This window comes from Neophocaena asiaeorientalis, unplaced genomic scaffold, assembly GCF_003031525.2.
Source record: "Neophocaena asiaeorientalis asiaeorientalis breed wild unplaced genomic scaffold, Neophocaena_asiaeorientalis_V1.1 scaffold629, whole genome shotgun sequence".
Lineage (NCBI taxonomy): Eukaryota > Metazoa > Chordata > Mammalia > Artiodactyla > Phocoenidae > Neophocaena > Neophocaena asiaeorientalis.
This window is the reverse complement of record NW_020175468.1, coordinates 1,855,743-1,876,012: the sequence shown is the minus strand read 5'-3', so window position 1 is coordinate 1,876,012 and position 20,270 is coordinate 1,855,743. Positions and strand designations below refer to the sequence as shown.

The following is a 20,270-nucleotide window of genomic DNA, read 5'->3' as shown; positions in this document are numbered from 1 at the left end:
CAAACCAGAAACCCTTGTGTGATGTTGGAGCCACAAGATCAAAACTGTCTATAGAGGACAGCTACCCTGGAGAGTTGCTCCAGACCTTGTATTAGTGAGAAACTGGTGTCTGGGTTAATCTGAGATTTGGGGGTCAATTGTTACTGCAGCATGGTCTAGCCTAGTCTGACTAATACACTCAAGACTGCTAGGTTACTTATGTAAATAAAAGTTTGAAAATTTGAGGCGGTTTCAGTGGAATTTCCCCAGGTGCCAAGTGCCGTCGGATAAAGACAGCTTTTAGGAATGGGTAAGTGCCTGGACCACTGCCACGCCACTGATAACCTTTCTCCTGGGAGTGAAGTCTGCGAGCAGTAACACACAGGAGATGCAGCAGGAGCAGGCTGTTGGTGGGGAATAGGACTTAAGGGGCATACGTGCCAGGGGATGGTACCTTTATGGGGTCACGGTCTGGCCCTCAGATTCACTGGCCTGGAAACTCCATCTTAACTGTGTCCTGTAAGTGAAAAGAGGTGGAGAGGCTGACTCAGGTTTGCTGCACATGTAAGTAAAAGATAACGGTTGGGACTTCCCTGGTGGCGCGGTGGTTAAGAATCCGCCTGCCAGTGCAGGGGACATGGGTTCGAGCCCTGGTCCGGGAAGATCCCACATGCCACGGAGCAACTAAGCCCGTGCGCTGCAACTACTGAGACTGCGCTCTAGAGCCCACAAACCACAACTACTGAGCCCACGTGCCACAACTACTGAAGCCCGCGCGCCTAGAGCCTCTGATCCGCAACAAGAGAAGCCACCCAATGAGAAGCCCGCGCACCTCAAAGAAGAGTAGCCCCTGCTCGCCACAACTAGAGAAAGCCTGCGCGCAGCAACGAAGACCCAACGCAGGCAAATAAATAAATAAATAAATAAATATTTATTTTAAAAAAAGATAATGGTTAATGTTTATTGAGCATTGGCTATGCAGCCAACATGTGCTAAGTTTGTTCATTCACTCATTCGCTCAATAATTATTCACTGGGCTTCCCTGGTGGCGCAGTGGTTGAGAGTCCGCCTGCCGATGTAGGGTCCCACATGCCGCGGAGTGGCTGGGCCCGTGAGCCATGGCCGCTGAGCCTGTGCTCCGCAACGGGAGAGGCCACAACAGTGAGAGGCCCGCGTAGCTCAAAACAACAACAACAAAAATTATTCACTGAACTCCTAATATGTGCTTGCTACTGGGGATACAGCAGCAAAGGAGACAAACAAGGCTCCTGACCCGACAAAGCTCATTCTAGTGGGGGAAGACAAGTTTAATAAATAAGCAAGCAACTGTTTAATACGTCACGTGGAAGTACAGCTATACTAAACTCTCAATAAATATGTATGGAAGAAACAAGGGAGTCTCAGTGTTGACGTCACCGGTCCAAGGTCATATGGCTAGCTCAGGACTCAGAGTCAAGGCTCCAACATTCAGGCCAGTCTTTATCATTCATTCACCCATTTTCATTACTTACTCAACAAACATTTACTGAACATCTGCTATGTGTTAAATACTGTGCCCCTCCTGGAAGAGCTAAAGATTAGACTCTAACTTAGGGCAGGAAGGCTAATCACCTAGGTGACAGGATTCGCCTCGGCCCCGTCCTCCACGGAAACCAGGGATGACGTAGTACCACGGCGGGGCGTCTGTCGAACTCCCCATTAGCTCCGCCCGTCTCCGTCGTAGCCACGCCTATCACCAAGAGCCCGAAGAAGCTGGGGACACTTGGAGCCGGCAGGTTATTTCGGAGACCAGAAGCTTCTTTCATCCCGACCCCCGACGCCCGCTCCCAGGGGCTCCGCCTCCCACAAAGAGTCGCGCTCACGTCACAAGCACCACGACCGAACTCTGGCTAGGGTATCAGGAGACCTCCCCCTGCTCCGCTTCTCCTTCCCCTCACCTCTAGATTTGGTGAGGGGAGTGGGGAGACACATATTTGCAGCCAGACCCTCGAACCCGCCAGAGGAACTGAGACTCACCTTCTCAGTTGCCCCGCGAAAACTTCCGCTTGGGCGGAAGGCGCTGCGCGCGCACCCTCTCCCTCGCGGAAGAACTGCGGCCGCGCAGCCTACGCAGACCTCCGGATTGCCCGCGGGCTGTGCCTTCCTGAGAACTCCATTTCCCAGGCACCTTCGCGGCAGACCAGCCCTCTGACTCACGGCTGGGGGAGGGATTATTCCCTCATCGCCCAACCCCATTCCACATTCTGTGGAACGCTTCCTCGTTCTATTGCGCATATGCCAACGTGGAGCCAATCGTAAGGAGGGATGAACTACGAAGACTGACTAGGTTGTCCTTCAAAAGCTGGACTACAATACCCAGATGCCACCTGATGCCGAGTCTCTTTCTACTCTATTTCCCAGTGTGCTCAGCGGGGCCTCTAAGGACGAAGAAGAGGGTGGAGATGGGAAGACAAGAAAAGGCGTCCGCATAGCTCTCTGGGAAACGGGGTCCTGGGGCTGGCGCGGAGGATCCTGGGTGGGGAGTAGCTCTGAAGAGATTCTCCCGGTAACGGAAATGGCTGCGGGGAGGCGCGTGTCCGAGCAGTTGGGTCTCCGGCTCCCACCCGTTTGAGGTCGAGTCTTTGAACCTGGCTGACCGCAGTCTCGAGGTGAGGAGACGCCGGGGCTGGGATCGCTGAAGACGAGAGGTGACGGAATGCTTTTGGGGAGACTTCGGCACTGGGCGAGTCGCCTTGGGCTGTGGGTATCTAGGTGGAGTCTTGAGCCCTTGTTCAGAGTTACAAGCCAGGATCTTGCTGAAGTGGTTTCCAACTCTCACCGGCAGCCCAGAGAGGATCGATTCTATTTTATTTTATTCTTGGGTGAGGAAACTGAGGCTGAAGGAGGGGGTGAGTTACCTGAAGTCTTTGGCAGAGCTGGGTCGGATCTTGAGGGATGAATGAATGGCAGTTCCTTAGAAAGTCAAGATATTTACCATTTATTTGGGCGCTATCTGTGTGCCAGGCGCCGCGCTGTCCTCGCATTTTCTCTTGTCAGCTCCGCAGCCACCAGGATCATCTCGGGAATCAGAATTTTTCAGAATTCAGAGAGTTAGTAGGGTGCATGTTTCATAACTAGGCAACACCCCCAAGCGAGATCTGGGGCAATTCTTGGAAATCGAGTATTTCTGCCGGAAAAGGCATGAATACCCACACTAAAGGGGAATAAAGAATATACATAGCCTGTGGCAATTCGGGTTCAGATTGGCTGCCAATTTTTGAATAAAGTTCTGGTTTTCAGAGCCTTACGTTTTCAGAATTGTAGACGAGATTGTGGATGAGTTGTATCTGCCCCATTTTGTACATGAAGAAACAGGCACAGAAAGGGTGAATGATCTGGCCATGGTCCCACACCAGGAAGAGGCAAGATCCCCTGACTCCAGGGCCTAAGGTTTTCCAGTCCTATTTGTCTCAAGTTATTATGACAGGCTGGGTGACCTTGAGCTTCGCATCAGGGCTCCAGTTTCTTCCCTCCCAGGGCTGAGAGTGTATGAGATGTGGACAGAACGGGATCTGGAAACTGTACGTAGAGTTCTCAAACTAAGATGTCTATAAGCGTCAGGCAGATAAGGAAAAGGAGAGAAGAGGTCTGGGTGAGGGCTGTGGGGCATCTGGGAGGGCTCACCCCATCTAAAGCGGGGTGCGGGGGTAGCTCTAAACGGCCTCCAACAAACTAGCTTCATGCGAATGCAGACCCCATGTGGCCAAATCCTAGGATTTTTCAGAAGCTGGAAATCAAGTTTTTAGGTGAAATCTCCCAGCTTTTAAGTTTGGGATTATTTAAAAGAATTTTCTGTCAAAACACTCAGTGCCAACTCAGGCCAGATAAAACATCTGTGGGGCTTCCCTGGTGGCGCAGTGGTTGAGAGTCCGCCTGCCGATGCAGGGGACACGGGTTCGTGACCCGGTCCGGGAAGATCCCACATGCCGCGGGGCGGCTGGGCCCGTGAGCCATGGCCGCTGAACCTGCGCATCCGGAGCCTGTGCTCCAAAACGGGAGAGGCCACAACAGTGAGAGGCCCGCGTACCGCAAAAAAAAACACCCCAAAACAAAAAACATCTGTGGATTGGACATAGGGAACGGACTTCTGGTGGCCAAGGGGGAGGGGGGCTGGGGGAGGGACAGATTGGGAGTTTGGGATTAGCAGATGCAAACTATTATATATAGACTGGATAAACAACAAGGTCCTACTATGTAGCACAGGGAACTACATTCAATATCCTGTAGTAAACCATAATAGAAAAGAATATGAAAAAGAATATATATATATATACACACATATACTGTATGTACATATATATATAAATAACAGAATCACTTTGCTGTATACCAGAAGCTAACACAACATTGTAAATCAACTTTACTTCAATAAAATAAAGTTTTAAAAATCTGTGGGTCAAATTATACTAAAAAGTCACGGCTTAACCTCTGTTGTGAGGGAAATCCTCGTTGGGTAAAATGTTAGCACTTATTATAGGTCTACCACATTCCCTTATCTGCAGTCACAAAATCTAGAAAGCTCTGAAAACCAAACATTATTTTCTATGGATTTGGTGCCCGCAACTGATTAGAACTGCTGTGATTTATTACTTTTACTTATCCTACCTAGAGTGAATATTGATACCTCTGTTCTAGAAATATCAAAGTATTCAATTATGAAATGCTCCCGCCAGCGCCCTCCCCCCACCCCACTGCATTGGGATTCTAATGAAATACACCATATATATGGTGGATCACCTTTTTTTTTTTTATAAGAGTTTTTTTTTTGGATGTGGACCATTTTTTAAAGTTTTTATTGAATTTGTTACCATATTGCTTCCGTTTTATGTTTTGGTTTTTTGGCCATGAGGCATGTGGGATCTTAGCTCCCCAACCAGGGATCAAACCCACACCCCCTGCATTGGAAGGCGAAGTCTTAACCGTTGGGCAGCCAGGGAAGTCTCTGGATTATCTTTTTTTTTTTTTTTAAACGAATACCCATAGCTCTTTATTTATTTATTTTTTGCGGTACGCGGGTCTCTCACTGTTGTGGCGGAGTACAGGCTCCGGACGTGCAGGCTCAGCGGCCATGGCTTACGGGCCCAGCCGCTCCACGGCATGTGGGATCTTCCTGGACCAGGGCACGAACCCGTGTCGCCTGCATCGGCAAGCAGACTCCCAACTACTGCGCCACCAAGGAAGCCCTTGGATTATCTTTTTAAAGTCTGAAAATTTCTGAATTCAAAGCATACCTGGCCCCAGAGACTTAAGAATTGTGGACCTGTGTCGTTGCTGATTCATGATATGGAATGCTTTTGACACCCCATAGGTATATGCTACTTAGGAAATACACAGTGGCCGCACCAGTGGTACAGTGTTTTGCATGCTATGGGTCATGAAAATAACTCGGGGGGCAGTGACCATACTTTTTTTTAATGAAGTAAAATAAAAACAACCAGAATGGTAAACATCCCAGTCCATCCTACTTTGTAGGATGAAGTATTGTTTCATGAAGCTTTTGTTCAGTTATGTATGCAAATGAGTAGTCATGGTATATATTTTCTGTGTTACTGTGGGTCATGGTTTAAAAAAAAAGGTTGAAGAAACATCAACAGTCTTGGAGGCTCACCTGGACTCAAGTCTTAGAGATGAGAATCAGAAATATCAGAAGCATCGTCCCAGGGGTTCAGTTAGAGACACATGTGTTCTGTCAACAAATATTTAAAAAATCCCTACTGTGTGCCAGGCACTGTGCACACAGTGGGAAGCAAGACAGAAGGTTCCGCCAAGGTGATAGATCTGAATCTCCACCTCTCCCAAGTGGGTATTTACTGGCTGTATTTACTGACTGTGAGTGCCAAGAAGGGTTGTGAAGTGGCCCTGAGGGCTCTGAAGCACAGGAGAAACGTGGGGCTGGGTGGTTTCAGTAAATGGAATTGTTGTGTTCCTGCAGGGAGACTTATGTTCTGACTCCTCCTCCTGCTTCTGGAAGTTTTGGGGGCTCCTCCAGCGTGGCCAGAGTCAGCCCTAGGAGGAAGGGACACTTTCTCCCAGGAGGGGGAGCTTAAAGGAGGACTCGGCTGCTGGGCCCCCATTGGCTATGACTGAGGTGAGTCGAGGGTCCCTCCCTATCCTAACCCATCGTCCCCAAAGGCTGCACAGCTGGCCTGCCTTGTTCTGGCTCACTGTCTTATCATGGTCCCCAACTCGATCTTTTTTTTTTTTTAATTAATTAATTAATTTATTTTTGGCTGCGTTGGGTCTTCGTTGCTGTGCGCAGGCTTTCTCTAGTTGCAGCGAGCGGGGGCTACTCTTCGATGCCGTGCGCGGCCTTCTCATTGCGGTGGCTTTTCTTTGTTGCAGAGCACGGGCTCCAGGCACGCAGGCTTCAGTAGTTGGGGCTCGCGGGCTCCGCGGAATGTGGGATCTTCCCAGACCAGGGATTGAACCCGTGTCCCCTGCATTGGCAGGTGGATTCTTAACCACTGTGCCATCAGGGAAGTCCCCCAACTCGATCTTCTTAAAGGAAAGCCCTCACACTGTCGCTCTCCTGCTCAGTATCCTTCCAGGAATCCTTATTGCCTGTAGGATAAAATCCAGGTTTCTGAGCCCATCCCTGCGTGACCTGGGTCCTGCCCCCCTCCACACTGTCTTCTCCGTGTCCCCACACACGCCGTACTCCCTCCTTGGCCGGGTGGTAAAATGTTACTCTGTACTTTCCAGCTTCCCGCCTTTGGTCAGGCTCCTCCCTCTGCTAGAATATACCCCGCCCACCATCTCTGGCTGGTGAGTCTTCCACAGCCTTCAAGACCCAGCTCATTCCCCCCACTTTCCCTGGGCAGCGTCAGCTCCTCCCCGCTCTGGTCTCCCATATCACCCCTGCTGCCTCAGCTGTAGCACAAATCCACCCGGATGGGGTGTCCCTGACTATATATATCTGTCAGCCCCACCAGACTTGGCGCTCCACGGGTACAAGTACTGATTGGGACTCATCTCTGGGTCCCCAGGGACCATCACCGGTTTGGCACACAGGAAGCCTCAAGATGTTTTTTGTTTGTTTGTATTTTAATATTTATTTGTTTGCGCTGGGTCTGAGTTGTGGCAGATGGGCTCCTTAGCTGCTGCTTGGCAGCTCCTTAGTTGTGGCACGCATGTGGGATCTAGTTCCCTGACCAGGGATGGAACCTGGGCCCCCTGCACTGGGAGTGCGGAGTCTTATCCACTGCGCCACCAGGGAAGTTCCTCAAGGTGTTTGTGGAATGAGTAAATGAAACAGAAACAGGCTCACAGACACAGAACAGACTTGTGGTTGCCAAGTGGGAGGGGGTGGGGGAGGGAAGGATTGGGAGTTTGGGATTAGCAGATGCAAACTATTATATATAGACTGGATAAACAACAAGGCCCTACAGGGAACTATATTCAGTATCCTGTGATAAACCATAAGGGAAAAGAATGTGAAAAAGCATGTATATGTATAACTGAATGACTTTCCTGTACAGCAGAAATTAACATTGTAAATCAACTATAATTAAAAAAAAATTTTTTAATTAAAAAACCTTAAAATCTTGAACAAACACTGAAAAAAACAAAAGCCAAGGTAGATGGATGTCAGGATCAGGCAGACCCACCTCTGTGACCTTGAGGGAACCTCACGTCTCCTTTTCAAGACTCCTGTCCTTTTCTAGAAAATACGGGGATGCCCAGTGTCTTACATCTGAAGGTTCTCACAAGACGACTTTTGCCAAAGGCCTGGCGCATGGGGGGCTGGGGGTGCTGAGTAAGCCGTTGGCCCCTCCCTGACCCCAGCCCCGCAGTCATCACTGACAGTGTGTTGCATTCCAGGAATTTGCGACCCTCGAGGACGTAGCCATGGACTTCACCTTGGAGGACTGGGAGCAGCTGGGGCTGGACCAGGGCGACCTGTTCTGGGACACAGCACTGGACAACTACCAGAACCTCTTCCTGCTGAGTGAGTGTCCACCTCAGCCCCAGGGGTCTGTCACTGCCTTGCTCGGTGATCACCCGTGGCTCTCTTGTCACCCATGGAAGGGGCCCCTGCCTCCTGAGCGCCTCAGACCAGCGTACTCAGCTGGCCGATTCTGCAACATTGGCAACGCCTGGCGACCTTTTTGATTGTCACCAGTTGGCAGTGGTGGGTGTGCTCCTGGAATCCAGTAGGTGGAGCCCAGAGGTGCTGCCACATATCCCAGAATGCAGGGATTATCCGACCCCAAATGGCAGTAGTGCCCAGGTTGAGAAACCCTGATCTGGCCCCTGCCTTTCCTGTTATCATGGTAGAAGAATTCCTCCAGCTGACACTTAGGGATCTTTGCATTTGCTGTCCTCTGTCTCCTCCCTGACTCAGGGCTTCCCCTTTTTTCTTTTTTCCCTTAAAAAAAAAATATTTATTTATTTATTTATTTATTTATGGCTGTGTTGGGACTTTGTTGCTATGCGCGGGCTTTCTCTAGTTGCGGCGAGCGGGGGCTACTCTTCGTTGCGCTGTACAGGCTTCTCATTGTGGTGACTTCTCTTGTTGCAGAACATGGGCTCTAGGTGCGTGGGCTTCAGTAGTTGTGGCACGTGGGCTCAGTAGTTGTGTCTCGCGGGCTCAATGGTTGTGGCACACAGGCTCAGTTGCTCCGTGGCATGTGGGATCTTCCCGGACCAGGTTCGATCCCTGGTCCGGGAAGAGCCGACATTGGGATCCCACTTTGGCAGGCGGATTCTTAACCACTGCACCACCATGGGGCTTCCCTTTTTTAAGACAAACTGCAACCCCATGAGCACTCCCTGCTTTTCCCCTGCCCGGCTTGCCCACTGCTCCTTCATGTTCTGACCGCTCATTTTATGGTCTGTCTCCCTCTGCTAGGATGGGAGCTTCCTGCGGACAGGGACTCGTGCTGCTCCCTGGTGCAGTCCCCGTGTCCGGAACGGACAGTACCCGCTTTGGGGGCTCAACGAGCAGATGAGTGAGCAGCAAGAGCCGCTGTGTCAGGAGCTGGGTCTTGTGCTGGGCAAGCGCTTACAGTCCTCTCCTCCCATCTTCCAGTCACCGTGCAAGGAAGTCTGGCTCCCTGTTTTCTTGATCTTCCTGAAATCGAGGTTCAGAGAGGGGAATTCACCTTCCCCGCTCTGTGGGAGTCCCCAGGAGCACCCCGACATTTGGTGATTGACTAGGAGGACTCTCGGGACTCAGCGAATGGTCCTACTCACGGCCATTGCTTAATTCCCCCAGCGACCAGGTGCGCCAACGCATATGAAATGTCTACGAGGATGCTCATTAGAGACCCAGCACCCAGGTTCTTTACCGGGGGCTGGTCGCATAGGCACCCTCTGCCTGCCACGTACCCAAATCCTAGACTCCCCGAAGGGAAGCAGGCGTTTGGGCACAGGGAGCCCCTCTTATTGGTTAGGGAATGCTGGAACCCCCCACTCCCGAAATCCAGGTTCCCAGACACCAGCCAAGGGCCAGCCTTGCAAGCAGGCCTTTCCAAGGAGAGCAGGCAGCCTGCGGCGCTAACCGTTTTCCCTGGGCTGTGAACAGCAGTGTCACCCAGGGAGGGAGCGGCAGGGCAGAGACACTAGGTGGAGCCTGTGCTTCTCTTCATCCATGTCACCTCATCCTGATCGGCTCATTTCCCCTTCTCAAGTTCCTTGCTTCTTTCTTTTCCAAAAGCAGAAAAAATAATTTATTCCAAAAGATTTTTAAAAAGGAAAAAAAGGATTACACACTGAAAAATATCATTTCATGTAATTTTATTGCATTGGGGCAGATTTTCTCTAAACTGCTCAATGTACGCTACAGAAGCAGCTTGTGGGAGGTCAAATCTCAGTGTCTGCAATTTTTAAATTACAATCCATGGTAGAAATGTGTTTCCCTTGACTCCCTGGCACACGTTTGTGTGTCTATATATATGAATGGTGTAATTATTTGCTATGGCGCTCTTGCAGATGCCACAAATGTGGCTGAAAAGAGCACACACTGACTGATGGTTCTGGAGGTCAGAAGTTTTTTGTTTTTTGTGGTTGTTTTTAATTTATTTGTTTTATTTTATTTTTGGCTGAGTTGGGTCTTCATTGCTGAGCACGGGCTTTCTCTAGTTGCAGTGAGCGGGGCTACTCTTCGTTGTGGTGCGTGGCCTTCTCGTTGCAGTGGCTTCTCTTGTTGCAGAGTACGGGCTCTAGGTGCCTGGGCTTCAGTAGTTGTGGCATGCAGGCTCAGTAGTTGTGCCTTGCGGGCTCTAAAGCGCAGGCTCAGTAGTTGTGGCGCACGGGCTTAGTTGCTCCGTGGCATGTGGGATCTTCCCAGACCAGGGCTCGAACCTGTGTCCCCTGCATTGGCAGGCGGATTCTTAACCACTGCACCACCAGGGAAGCCCCATGGAGGTCAGAAGTTTGAAGTGGGTCTGCCTTGGCTGAAATCCAGGCGTGGGCATGGCTGGTTCCTTCTGGAGGCTGTAGGGGAGAATCTCTTTCCTTGCCCTCTTTCAGCTAAAAGATGAAGCCTACTTGCTGGGCTCATGACCTCTCATCTTTGAAGTTAGCAGTGGCTTTCTCCCCACTGTAGCACATTTCCCCAGGGATTACAACTCTGTGCTCCCTTCCTTGAGAAAGTTTGCAGGGGGTAGAGTGCGGGATTGAGCTCTGGGACCCCAACACACTTCACGGGGCCTAGCCCACGGAGGCCTCTGGCCGTGTGTGGTCCATGGGTGAATGAATGAATCTCAGGTGGCCGAGGAAGTACCTGCCTCTCCCTGGCCACTCTGCTCATTCCTCAAGAGCTGTTACAGATCCTTTGTGTTCCCAGGCCCAGTTGTCACAGCTCTGATCATTCTGGATTGTGACTGTCCAGGTCCCTCTCCTCCACTGGACTGGAAACCCTGTAGGGCAGGCGTTCCTGGAGTCACCCAGTGCTGCATCTGGTCCTTGGGAGCCGTGCGCTGGATAAGGTGCTGAATAGTCAGGAGAGCTGGGAGGTTCCCACTCAGTGGCTGGATGGCCCTCCATGCTGCTGTCATCTGGTTGGTGACAATGCTTTTCTCTCCCTTCAGATCCCCCCAGACCCAACCTGACCTCCCATCCAGATGATGAGGAAGAGCTGGCGGCCCTGGCGAAAGGAAGCCCAGAGTCAACAGGCCCTGGTGAGTGGGCAGAGAGGGCCCACCAGCACCCAGCGAGCAGGAGGGTGGAGGGGTCGTGGGGTGTGGCCCTTTGTGGGCCCTCCATCTTTGGGACCTCCATCCCACCCGGTTTGTCTACCCAGGCAGCTTGATTCCCTGCTTCCGGGCTTCACTCTGCCTTGCACTGGCTTTAGGTCCAGGACCCTCACCCAGCATGCCTTATCTCTGCCTGACTCTGTGTTCAGCACATGGTTGTCCTGTTGCCCTTCCTCTGTCCCCTCCACATCCTTCCAGACTCAGCAGGGGTTGGCCTTCCATTCCCTGAGTTGGTCTCTCCACCTTCTTGCCTTGTGCCCCTTGAGCACTGTGGACCCCCTGTCTACCTGTTTCACCCTCCTTTCATTCAGGCCCATCCTTCCTTCCTGGTCCACAGGGCCTAGCAGATGGCCCATCTGTTAGTAACTCAAGCCTGGGCCTAAATGCTGCCAAGAGCCTTCGGTCTGCCCTCTTCCAGGCCACGGTTTCTCCAGGGGATCCAGTCAAGCAGTGAGGATTCCTAGGTGTTAACACTGGTTGAGACATCCCCAGGAGGAAAAAGCAGAGGCAGGCCCTGCCTGGGGCACTGGAGGCTTTTCTCATTGTTAGGCTGTTAACATGAGGAGAAGGACCCCTGAACCAGAGGCCACGGAGTGGAGGCTGCATGGCTCAGTCTCAGCCTGCACCCCAGCCGTCAGCCTGGAGCTCCATTCTCTGCTCACCTCTCACGAGCTTGTGAACGTGGACCTTCTGTAGCCTCCCGTTGAGCACGCAGGTGTTTTCACATAGGCCCAGGCTCCTGCAACCGTGGATTCCTGTTTCTGCCACCTTAACATCCAGGCTGGTTCCAAGCATGTGGAACCATGTGCAAACCACCTTTGGGTGTGGCTACAATGATGACCACGTGGTAACAACCACATTGCATTGCTATCATTTATACCTCTTTTCCATTGAGTGCACTTCTCTAGGAAGTGGGCCTTAGCTGATGGGGGTGATGGTGGAGAGTATCCACTGAGAGCCTCCACTTCTCTGTGGAACCCTCGAGGTTGCCCAGCTTCCCTCTTAATCCTCATGGAAATGGGCTCTGTTTCCTGTGATGCCAGTTCCAGCTGGATCACCACTCTGGCCCCGTCTCCTTCATCTCCTTGCCAGATAGGCCTGACTCAGGACCCATCACCTGTTATCCCTTTTGTCTGCTCTCAGCGTGCAGCTCCCGTCTTTAACCCCCAGGGCACAGGAGACATTTGCTCTTGCCCTCTCTTTCAGACACTGCTGAGGCCAAGACCTCTCCTCTGCCACAGGACTTCTTGGAAGAAGGACTCTTCCAGGAGATTACTGAGATGTTTTCCAAGGATGGCCTCTGGAACTCCCATCTGGAAGAAGCCTACATAGATCAGAGCTGGTTAGATAGTTTGCTTGGAGATCCGGAAAGTCTTCTGAAGTCCGATGTTGTTACCAGCAAGGAAAGTCCCACAGAATGCAAGAGCCACGAACTCGAGAGCCACAAACTCAAGAGAGGCCTTGGTCCCGAGTCCCTCCCTTTCCCAGGAGCAGGTTCTGTGACTCCTGATCTTCCTGAAAGGAGCCTGACACCCGCTAAGTCTCAGGAAAGTGGGAATGACTTTGGGTGCTACTCAGACCAGAGCCAGCAGGATAACATCCAGGGAGGGGAGAAACCTTATAAATGTGGTCAGTGTGAGAAGAGCTTCAGCCAGAGCTACCATCTGATCCAGCACTGGATTCTTCACACTAGGGAGGACCCCACCGTGCCTCAAGAGAATGAGAAGGATGTCAACCAGAGTTCCTGCCTTTTTGTGCAGTCAGTGTCTCACACAGGCTCCAAATCCTATGTGGGTAACAAGTGCGGGAAGACTTCTAGTCAGAATACATACCTCCTGTGGCATCAGAACATTCATAGTGAAGAAGAACCACGTCAGAGTCAAGACAGTGATGGTCCAGCAGGTCAAGACTCACAGCCTGTTGAGTGTCACAAACCACCCCCAGGTGGCAAATCCTACAAACGTAATGAACATGGTGAGAGTTTCAGCCAAACCTTTCATCTCACCCGGTATCAGAAAACCCACACTCGGAAACTCTACGAATGTGCCAGATGCAAGGCAATCTTCAACTTTAACAAATACCTCCTCCAACATCAGAAAATTCATGCTGCAGAAAAGACCGCTGTGTGTCAGGAGTGCGGGAAGGCCTTCAGGCGAAACTCCTTGCTTGTCAAACACCAGTCTGTTCACACTGGGGAAAAACCTTATAAGTGCGACGAGTGTGGGAAACGCTTCAGCCATATCCTGACCTTAAAGACCCACCAGAGGGTTCACAGGGGCGAGAAGCCTTACGAATGCAACACATGTGGGAAAGGCTTTTACCGGAACACTCACCTTAATGAACACCAGAGGGTTCACACGGGCTACAGGCCCCACAAGTGCCACCAATGCATCAAGAGTTTCACCCGGCCCTCCCACCTAAATCGACACCTATCCATTCACGCCATAGAAAAGCCCTACAGCTGTGCAGAATGCAAGGAGACCTTCAGCCACAATGAACACCTTGTTCAGCACCAGAAAATCCACGCTGTGGAAACCCCCTACGAATGTCAGGAGTGTGGTGAGCGCTTCATTTGCCACTCGACCCTAACTTGCCACCAGAGCATTCACACCAGAGAAAAACAAGGACTCGACGAGAGCAGGAAGATCTTGAATGAGAAGCCAGAGCACAGAGAGCCTCCAAGGGTCAGTGAGAAGCGCTTTAAGTGTAACAAATGTGAGAAAACCTTCAGCTGCAGGAAATACCTGACTCAGCATGAGCGGATTCATGCCAGGGTGAAGCCCTTTGAGTGTAACCACTGTGGGAAGGCCTTTAGCCAAAGTTCACAGCTCATCCGCCACCAGAGGATCCACTCTGGAGTGAGGCCGTATGAATGTAGGGACTGCGGGAAGGCCTTCGTTCATAGTGCCTCCCTTGCCAAACATCAGTCCACCCATAAGAGTGAGCACCCCTTTCAATGTAACAAAAGTGGAAAGACCTTCAGCCAAAGTGCATGTCTCTCAGAACATCAGTTAATCCAAACTGCGGAGGAGCCCTTTAAACCTAACAAGTGTGACGAAGTCTTTGCCAACAGTAACCACCTTGTTCAGCATCAGGGAACTCAGGCAGGAAAGAAGCCCTTTGAGCAAAATGGATGCGGGAAAACATCACAGCAGAGCTCGTGCCTTTCCAAGCATCAGAGAATTCACACAGGTGAGAAGCCCTATGAATGTGGTGACTGTGGGAAAACCTTCAACCTGGGCGCTCAACTCATCCGACACCAGAGAGTTCACACTGGAGAAAAGCCTTACGTTTGTCAGGAATGCGGGAAAGCCTTCAGCCAGAGCTCGTGCTTTTCTAAGCATCAGAGAGTTCACACAGGTGAGAAACCCTATGAATGTGGCGACTGTGGGAAAACCTTCAGCCTGGGTGCTGCACTCATCCGACACCGGAGGATTCATACTGGAGAAAAGCCTTATGTTTGTCAGGAATGTGGGAAAGCCTTCAACCAGAGCTCATGCCTTTCTAAGCATCAGAGAGTTCACAGTGGGGAGAAGCCTTTTGTCTGTGCCGAATGTGGGAAAGCCTTCACCCAGAAAGCAAATCTGATGCAGCATCAGAGAACTCACACTGGGGAGAAGCCTTATGCTTGTGATGTGTGTGGGAAAGCCTTTGGCCTTAGAGCCCATCTCAGTCAGCATCAGAGAATTCACACCAAGGAGAAACCACATCAGTGTCCACATTGTCAGAAAGCCTTGTGCTGCTGCTTAGGTCTTAGCCGACATCAGTGAGTTCACACTCCAAAGTAGCAGGTAGCAATTCTGCCCATGGCTGCTGGGTGGCAGCAGGATCCCAGACATCTGAGAATGTGTTCATCCGAGGCCTAAAGTTGAAACCATCCCAGTGTAAGCCCCTCCCCCCAAGAGTAATAAATCTCTTTATTAATAAAGATTGATTAGAAAATTTGCACGCGTGAGTTTCATTAAAACAATGAAAACACAAACATTGAAAAGCTGTGGAGCTTTCGAAGTCAGAGTTAGACTGGAGCCAGTCTGCTGAGTTAAATCCCAGCTCTTCCATCTGCCACCTAAGTGACCTAGGGAAAGTCATGGAACCTTTCAGGGCTTCGGTGTCCTCATCTGTAAGGTGGGCAAAATAATAGCTACCTACTTCATAGGGCTGTTGTGAGGATAAAGAGATGTGAAGCACTTTAGAACTAAGTGCCCAGCACATAGTAAGTACTCACCAAGTGTGAGCTACAAACACACATCAGATATAACAAATATACACTTTTACATTAAAAGGAAGAGAAAATTAAGCAACTCTCTATCTTTATTTCACTGCAGTTAACGTTATTACTAATAATGTGCATGGCTTTTATTTTTAAAGTTTTCCACCAAAATATCCTTGGCTTCGTTGGATCCAAAAACCCAGCACTTTGCTCTTAAAAAAAAAAAAAAAAAAAAGCCTAGCCTTTTTCTTCCCTCCATCTCTCAGCTCTGTCCTAGTACTTTCTTTCTTTTTAAATTATTTTATTTATTTATTTTTGGGCTGCATTGGGTCTTCGTTGCTGCACACGGGCTCTTCTCTAGTTGCGGCGGGTGGAGGCTACTCCTTGTTGCGATGCACAGGCTTCTCACTGCGGTGACTTCTCTTGTTGTGGAGCATGGGCTTTAGGCACGCAGGCTTCAGTAGTTGTGGCACACAGGCTCAGTAGTTGTGGCTCACAGGCTCTATAGCGCAGGCTCAGTAGTTGTGGTGCACGGGCTTAGTTGCTCCGTGGCATGTGGGATCTTCTTGGACCAGGGCTCGAACCTGCATCCCCTGCATTGGCAGGTGGATTCTTAGCCACTGCACCACCAGGGAAGCCCTGTCCTAGTACTTTCTTAACCCACAAAAAGCCAAGAAGAACACGTAAACTAACATTGCATGGCAAGAACTTTCCACTCTAACCTCCCAAACCTCTCACTCAAAAGGACCCCCTCCCATATCCACATGCCACCCCTTCCCATAATCTCCTCCTACCTAAAGTTGTTGGTTAAATGATGAGACCCAGTTTATCGTGAGAGTTAATACCGTAAACAGCTGGATTCAGTTAGGAAAGCTGCATTGGATGTCGCTGTCTCCACACAGTTCACAACATTTATACAGAAGATGTGCTTGCTAGCAAAAACTGTGATGCACAGAAACGACTGCTGGAATGTTCCTCCTTTACCAGTTGTCCAAGGTGGCCACTCACCAGGCGCTTCCCTAGGCTCCAGGGTGGGGAACACCAATACGGTAATCCCTGCCCTTGCCTTGAAGCTTCTAGAATCAAAGGGAAATGGATGGCCTCGTTTCCATTGCCAAGTGACGTCTTAAAATACCACATTCTCTTATATCACAGCAATTCCCCTGAGGATAGTTGGCGAGCCCAGTGAGGACACAGTCCTTCCTGTTGGAGCCCCAGAGTTCACTGCTCACCTTGGCCAGGCTTGTTCTACAGCTGAGTCTCACCTCAGGGAACCACACCACCAACTCTCTTGATGGCACCTCCTCGGCCCTGAGCTTTTGTGTCCCACCAGCTAAGTGACCCAGTCACCTCTTTGCTGAAGTACAATCTTACAAAGACATTGGACTCTTGACACTTTTAATATTCTTTCATATTTTTGGTGCTAAAAAAAGTTCAGGAGTATGTGCTCTGGGCCCTTAGGATTTTCAAACCTTGTACCTTGAGTTGTGCTGGTTGGTTTTGTCGTTGAAACTGGGACCTTGTTGGCTGACCGTTCACACCACAGTGGGGAGTGTACTGGTTTTCAAATGGTGGAAACGTCCAACTCCCCACCTGTTGTATCTGGGCAACAGGCCTGATAGATACCTAAGGGGTAGGGCAGGGCAGGGGCAGAAACTCAACTTGATAAGTGTGTTCAACCAAGAGTTTTGACACCACAGATAGAGGTCAGAGGTCTTGTAGAAAGTTGGCAGCCATTGTGTGTGGGGGGAGGTGGGGGGGGCATCTATGTAACTAGTGACCTGTGTTCCGCGGGCCAGTGTAGAAACGCCCGACCTCATGTTTGCGTGTTGGTTCTCTGATTAAAGTTTTGAGTTTCTAAGTGTTGGTTGCTTTTCTCAGCTCAGTGTCACACACCTGGGCAGAGGCTGGGCATGCACAGTCACTACCTGCCAAGTGCTCACATTCTAGGATGGGAGGGCTCCTAATGGTGAAAACCACCCCACGATGAGATGGTTAAGTCTGTTTTCCCAAAGTCTGGGAGGGGCAAGGACCACCAGGGAACCACTCAATTTCAGTTGGTCCTCAGTACATCATCTACTGGCACTTTTCCATTCTCATGCAATCCTACTTGATCAAGGAGGAAGTGTGGACGGCATGTTTATTCCTCTCTAGTTACAAAGACACAGTAGGCCTCAGGCTCAGGCAAGAGTTGTTGCTAGAATTTAATATTGTTTTGCTCTCCTGGTACTTATTTTACTTCCCCTCTCCCCCTTTTTCCTCTACTGACAAGAGATAACCAGTTTCTCACTCATGGTAGTGGTAGGAAGTCCTCTTTAAAAATAAAATGATCTGTTTTGTTTTTAAGCTGATTTAAAGGAAAATGCGTGGCACACAACTACAGCAAAACAAATTGACGGTGGTATGTCATCGAATGAGGTTGGGGGACACTCGGCTAAGGCCTAGCATCCTGCCAATGGACTCTTAATTGTATCCATCAGGATGAACTAGATTATGCTATGGTCACGGTTGTGTGTCAGATTTTGGTGGCTGTTTATTTCCCTCATGTCATGCTACATGTCCACTGTGGGCTGGCAGGGGTGGGGAATGGGGTGGGGCTGGCATCTTACTCTATCCAACCCGAGAGACCAGTGTTCCCTTTTTGAGTCTGTTGATCCCTCTTGGTCACCCCAATGAGAAAGTAGCTTTAACACTTAGCCTCTCCCCAGGACCCCAAACTCTGCACTTTGGGTGGGCAATGCTATCCACTGAAAATGTGCAAATTGTAGTTTTCGTTGCATTTACTTTTACAGCAAACTTCCATTCACGGCAAGTGATACCGATTGTTCAGTCACAGTTGCGGTTGAAAGTTTCAAAGGGGATGGATTGAAATAAATAGGAGAATCTTGGGACAGGCAGTGGCGTCTTAGGAGGATGGAAAGGGGCCGCTCTGCATAAACCAAGGAGGTGGGATGTGGATGCCTAATGTTGAGAAGATACTGTTCTAGGAAAATCGTACCTAGGAATGGTGGTTGCAAGGAGCTGGAGAAAGGGGCAGTTTTACAAGCTGAAAACAGTTGTGGGGATGGGTGGTGGTGATGGCCACACAAGTGATGAGTGTATTTAATACCATTGATCTGTACACTTACAAATAGTTAAGATGGTAAATTTTATGTGTATTTATCCACAATAAAAAATTGACAAAATTAAATGGATCAGAGATATATCTAAATGTAAGAGCTAAAACTATAAACTCTTCGAAGAAAATATAGGTATAAATTTTAATAACCTTAAATTAGGTAATGGATTCTTAGATGACACCAAAAGCACAAGCAAAAAAAGATAAATTGGACTTCATCAAAATTAAAAACTTTCGTGCTTCAAAGGACAACATGGAGAAAGTGAAAAGACAACACAAAGAATGAGGACAAATTGTTGCAAAGCATATATCTGATATAGCACCTGTAGCTGGGCTATATAAGGAACCCTTACAGCTCAATAGTAAGACAAATAATCCACTTAAAAATGGCAAGGGATCTGAATATAGATTTCTTCAAAGAAAATACACAAATGGCCAATAAGCACATGAAAAGATGTTCAACATCATTCGTCATTAGGGAAATACAATCCAAACCACAATGAAATACTACCCACTAGGATGGCTATAATCAAAAAGACAAGTATTGGTGAGGATGTAGAGAAACTGGAACTTCATACCCTGCTGGTGGACTTGTAAAATGGTTCAGTCACTTTGGAAAACAGTCTGGCAGTTCCTCCAAAAGTTACACCTAGACCTACCCTATGACCCAGCAACTATACTCCTAGGTATTTCCCAAGAGAAAAGAAAACACATGTCCACATAAAAACGTGTACATGATTGCTCATATCACCATCATTTATAATAGCTTCCAAGTGGAAACTAATGTCTATCAACTGATGAACTAATAAAATGTGGTATAATCCATACAATGGAATACTGTTTTGCAATAAAAAGGAATCCAGTACCGATAGATGCTACAACAAGAATGAACCTTTAAAACATTATGCTAAGTAAAAAGATCAGATATAAGAGGCCCCATATTGTATGATTCCATTTAAATGAAATGTCCGGAATAGGCAAATCCACAAGACACAGGAAGTAGATTAGTGGTTGCCAGGGGCTGGGGAACGGGAGGATCGAGAGAGGCCGGCTAGGGGATTTCTTTTTTAGGGTGATGAAAATGTTCTACACTTGGGACTTCCCTGGTGGTCCAGTGGTTAAGACTCAATGCTTTTACTGCGGAGGGCATGGGTTCAATCCCTGGTCAGGGAACTAAAGATCCCGCATGCCGCGTGATGTGGTTAAAAAAAAAAAAAAAGTTCTAAACTTGTTTGTGGTGATGGTTGCACAACTCTGCGAATATACTAATTATTTGTGCTGTGAGTGAAGAAATGTGCTTCACCCTCCATCACTGAAGGCTTGTTACCCTGGAGGCAGCCTCTGGGGGTCATCTTCCCCAGAAAGCCCTTCCAAAGTGGGAGATCTTGCCCCACCTTTTGAACCCTCAACTGTCTGAACTGTGACTGAACCCAATTCACAAGGGTCAGGTCAGGGCTGGGGCCAGCAGGTGGGACATAACAGCCTCGGTTGCTCAAGCATCTGCAAAGAGGGCTGGGAACCCATCAAGTGTAAATGAGCCCCACGTGAGCAATAATCCAACCTGTCATTCAGCTCAGCTTTCCTGAGCTCTAACCCATGAGGATGCAGGACATTACACTTCTGTGCTCCATCTGATAATGACCTTAGGCTCCCTGTTCCTGGACCATGTTACAAGTACGGAGCTTCTGAAGAACTATGGCCTAACAGGATGCCCCCCCCCCCCCAT

General features: G+C 49.4%; 2 protein-coding genes across 10 annotated transcripts in view; one reads left to right on the top strand and one right to left on the bottom strand.

Annotated features, from left to right (window-relative positions):
* Positions 1-2,100, bottom strand: part of VRK3 (VRK serine/threonine kinase 3) — a 43,220-nt gene extending 41,120 nt beyond the window's left edge. For 3 of the 6 annotated variants that reach the window (XM_024768159.1, XM_024768156.1, XM_024768154.1), the window contains exons 1-2: positions 1,996-2,100; positions 434-496 (exon numbers count right to left, since the gene is read on the bottom strand). The gene's annotated coding sequence lies outside the window, so the exon portion shown is untranslated. The other 3 variants (XM_024768158.1, XM_024768157.1, XM_024768155.1) reach the window with 1 other exon arrangement.
* A 323-nt stretch (positions 2,101-2,423) lies between these two features.
* On the top strand, positions 2,424-15,194 carry ZNF473 (zinc finger protein 473). 4 transcript variants are annotated; one of them, XM_024768704.1, is made up of 5 exons: positions 2,424-2,627; positions 5,951-6,106; positions 7,840-7,966; positions 11,052-11,141; positions 12,423-15,193. In XM_024768704.1, exons 2-5 carry the CDS (start codon positions 6,098-6,100, stop codon positions 14,984-14,986), a joined length of 2,790 nt encoding a protein of 929 aa, XP_024624472.1. In that variant the 5' UTR covers positions 2,424-2,627; positions 5,951-6,097; the 3' UTR covers positions 14,987-15,193. The 4 variants fall into 4 exon arrangements, with proteins under 4 accessions (XP_024624472.1, XP_024624473.1, XP_024624474.1 ...); XM_024768705.1 differs by having other exon boundaries at positions 2,424-2,666; XM_024768706.1 differs by lacking the exons at positions 2,424-2,627; positions 5,951-6,106 and having other exon boundaries at positions 7,839-7,966; positions 10,808-11,141; positions 12,423-15,194.
* Positions 15,195-20,270: the final 5,076 nt, after the last annotated feature.

Excerpts from the sequence above, each read along its gene's own strand:
- ZNF473 (XM_024768704.1), top strand. Across the intron at positions 7,967-11,051 it reads CCAGAACCTCTTCCTGCTGA|ATCCCCCCAGACCCAACCTG; the intron begins GTGAGTGTCCAC and ends CTCTCCCTTCAG. Across the intron at positions 11,142-12,422 it reads CCCAGAGTCAACAGGCCCTG|ACACTGCTGAGGCCAAGACC; the intron begins GTGAGTGGGCAG and ends CCTCTCTTTCAG.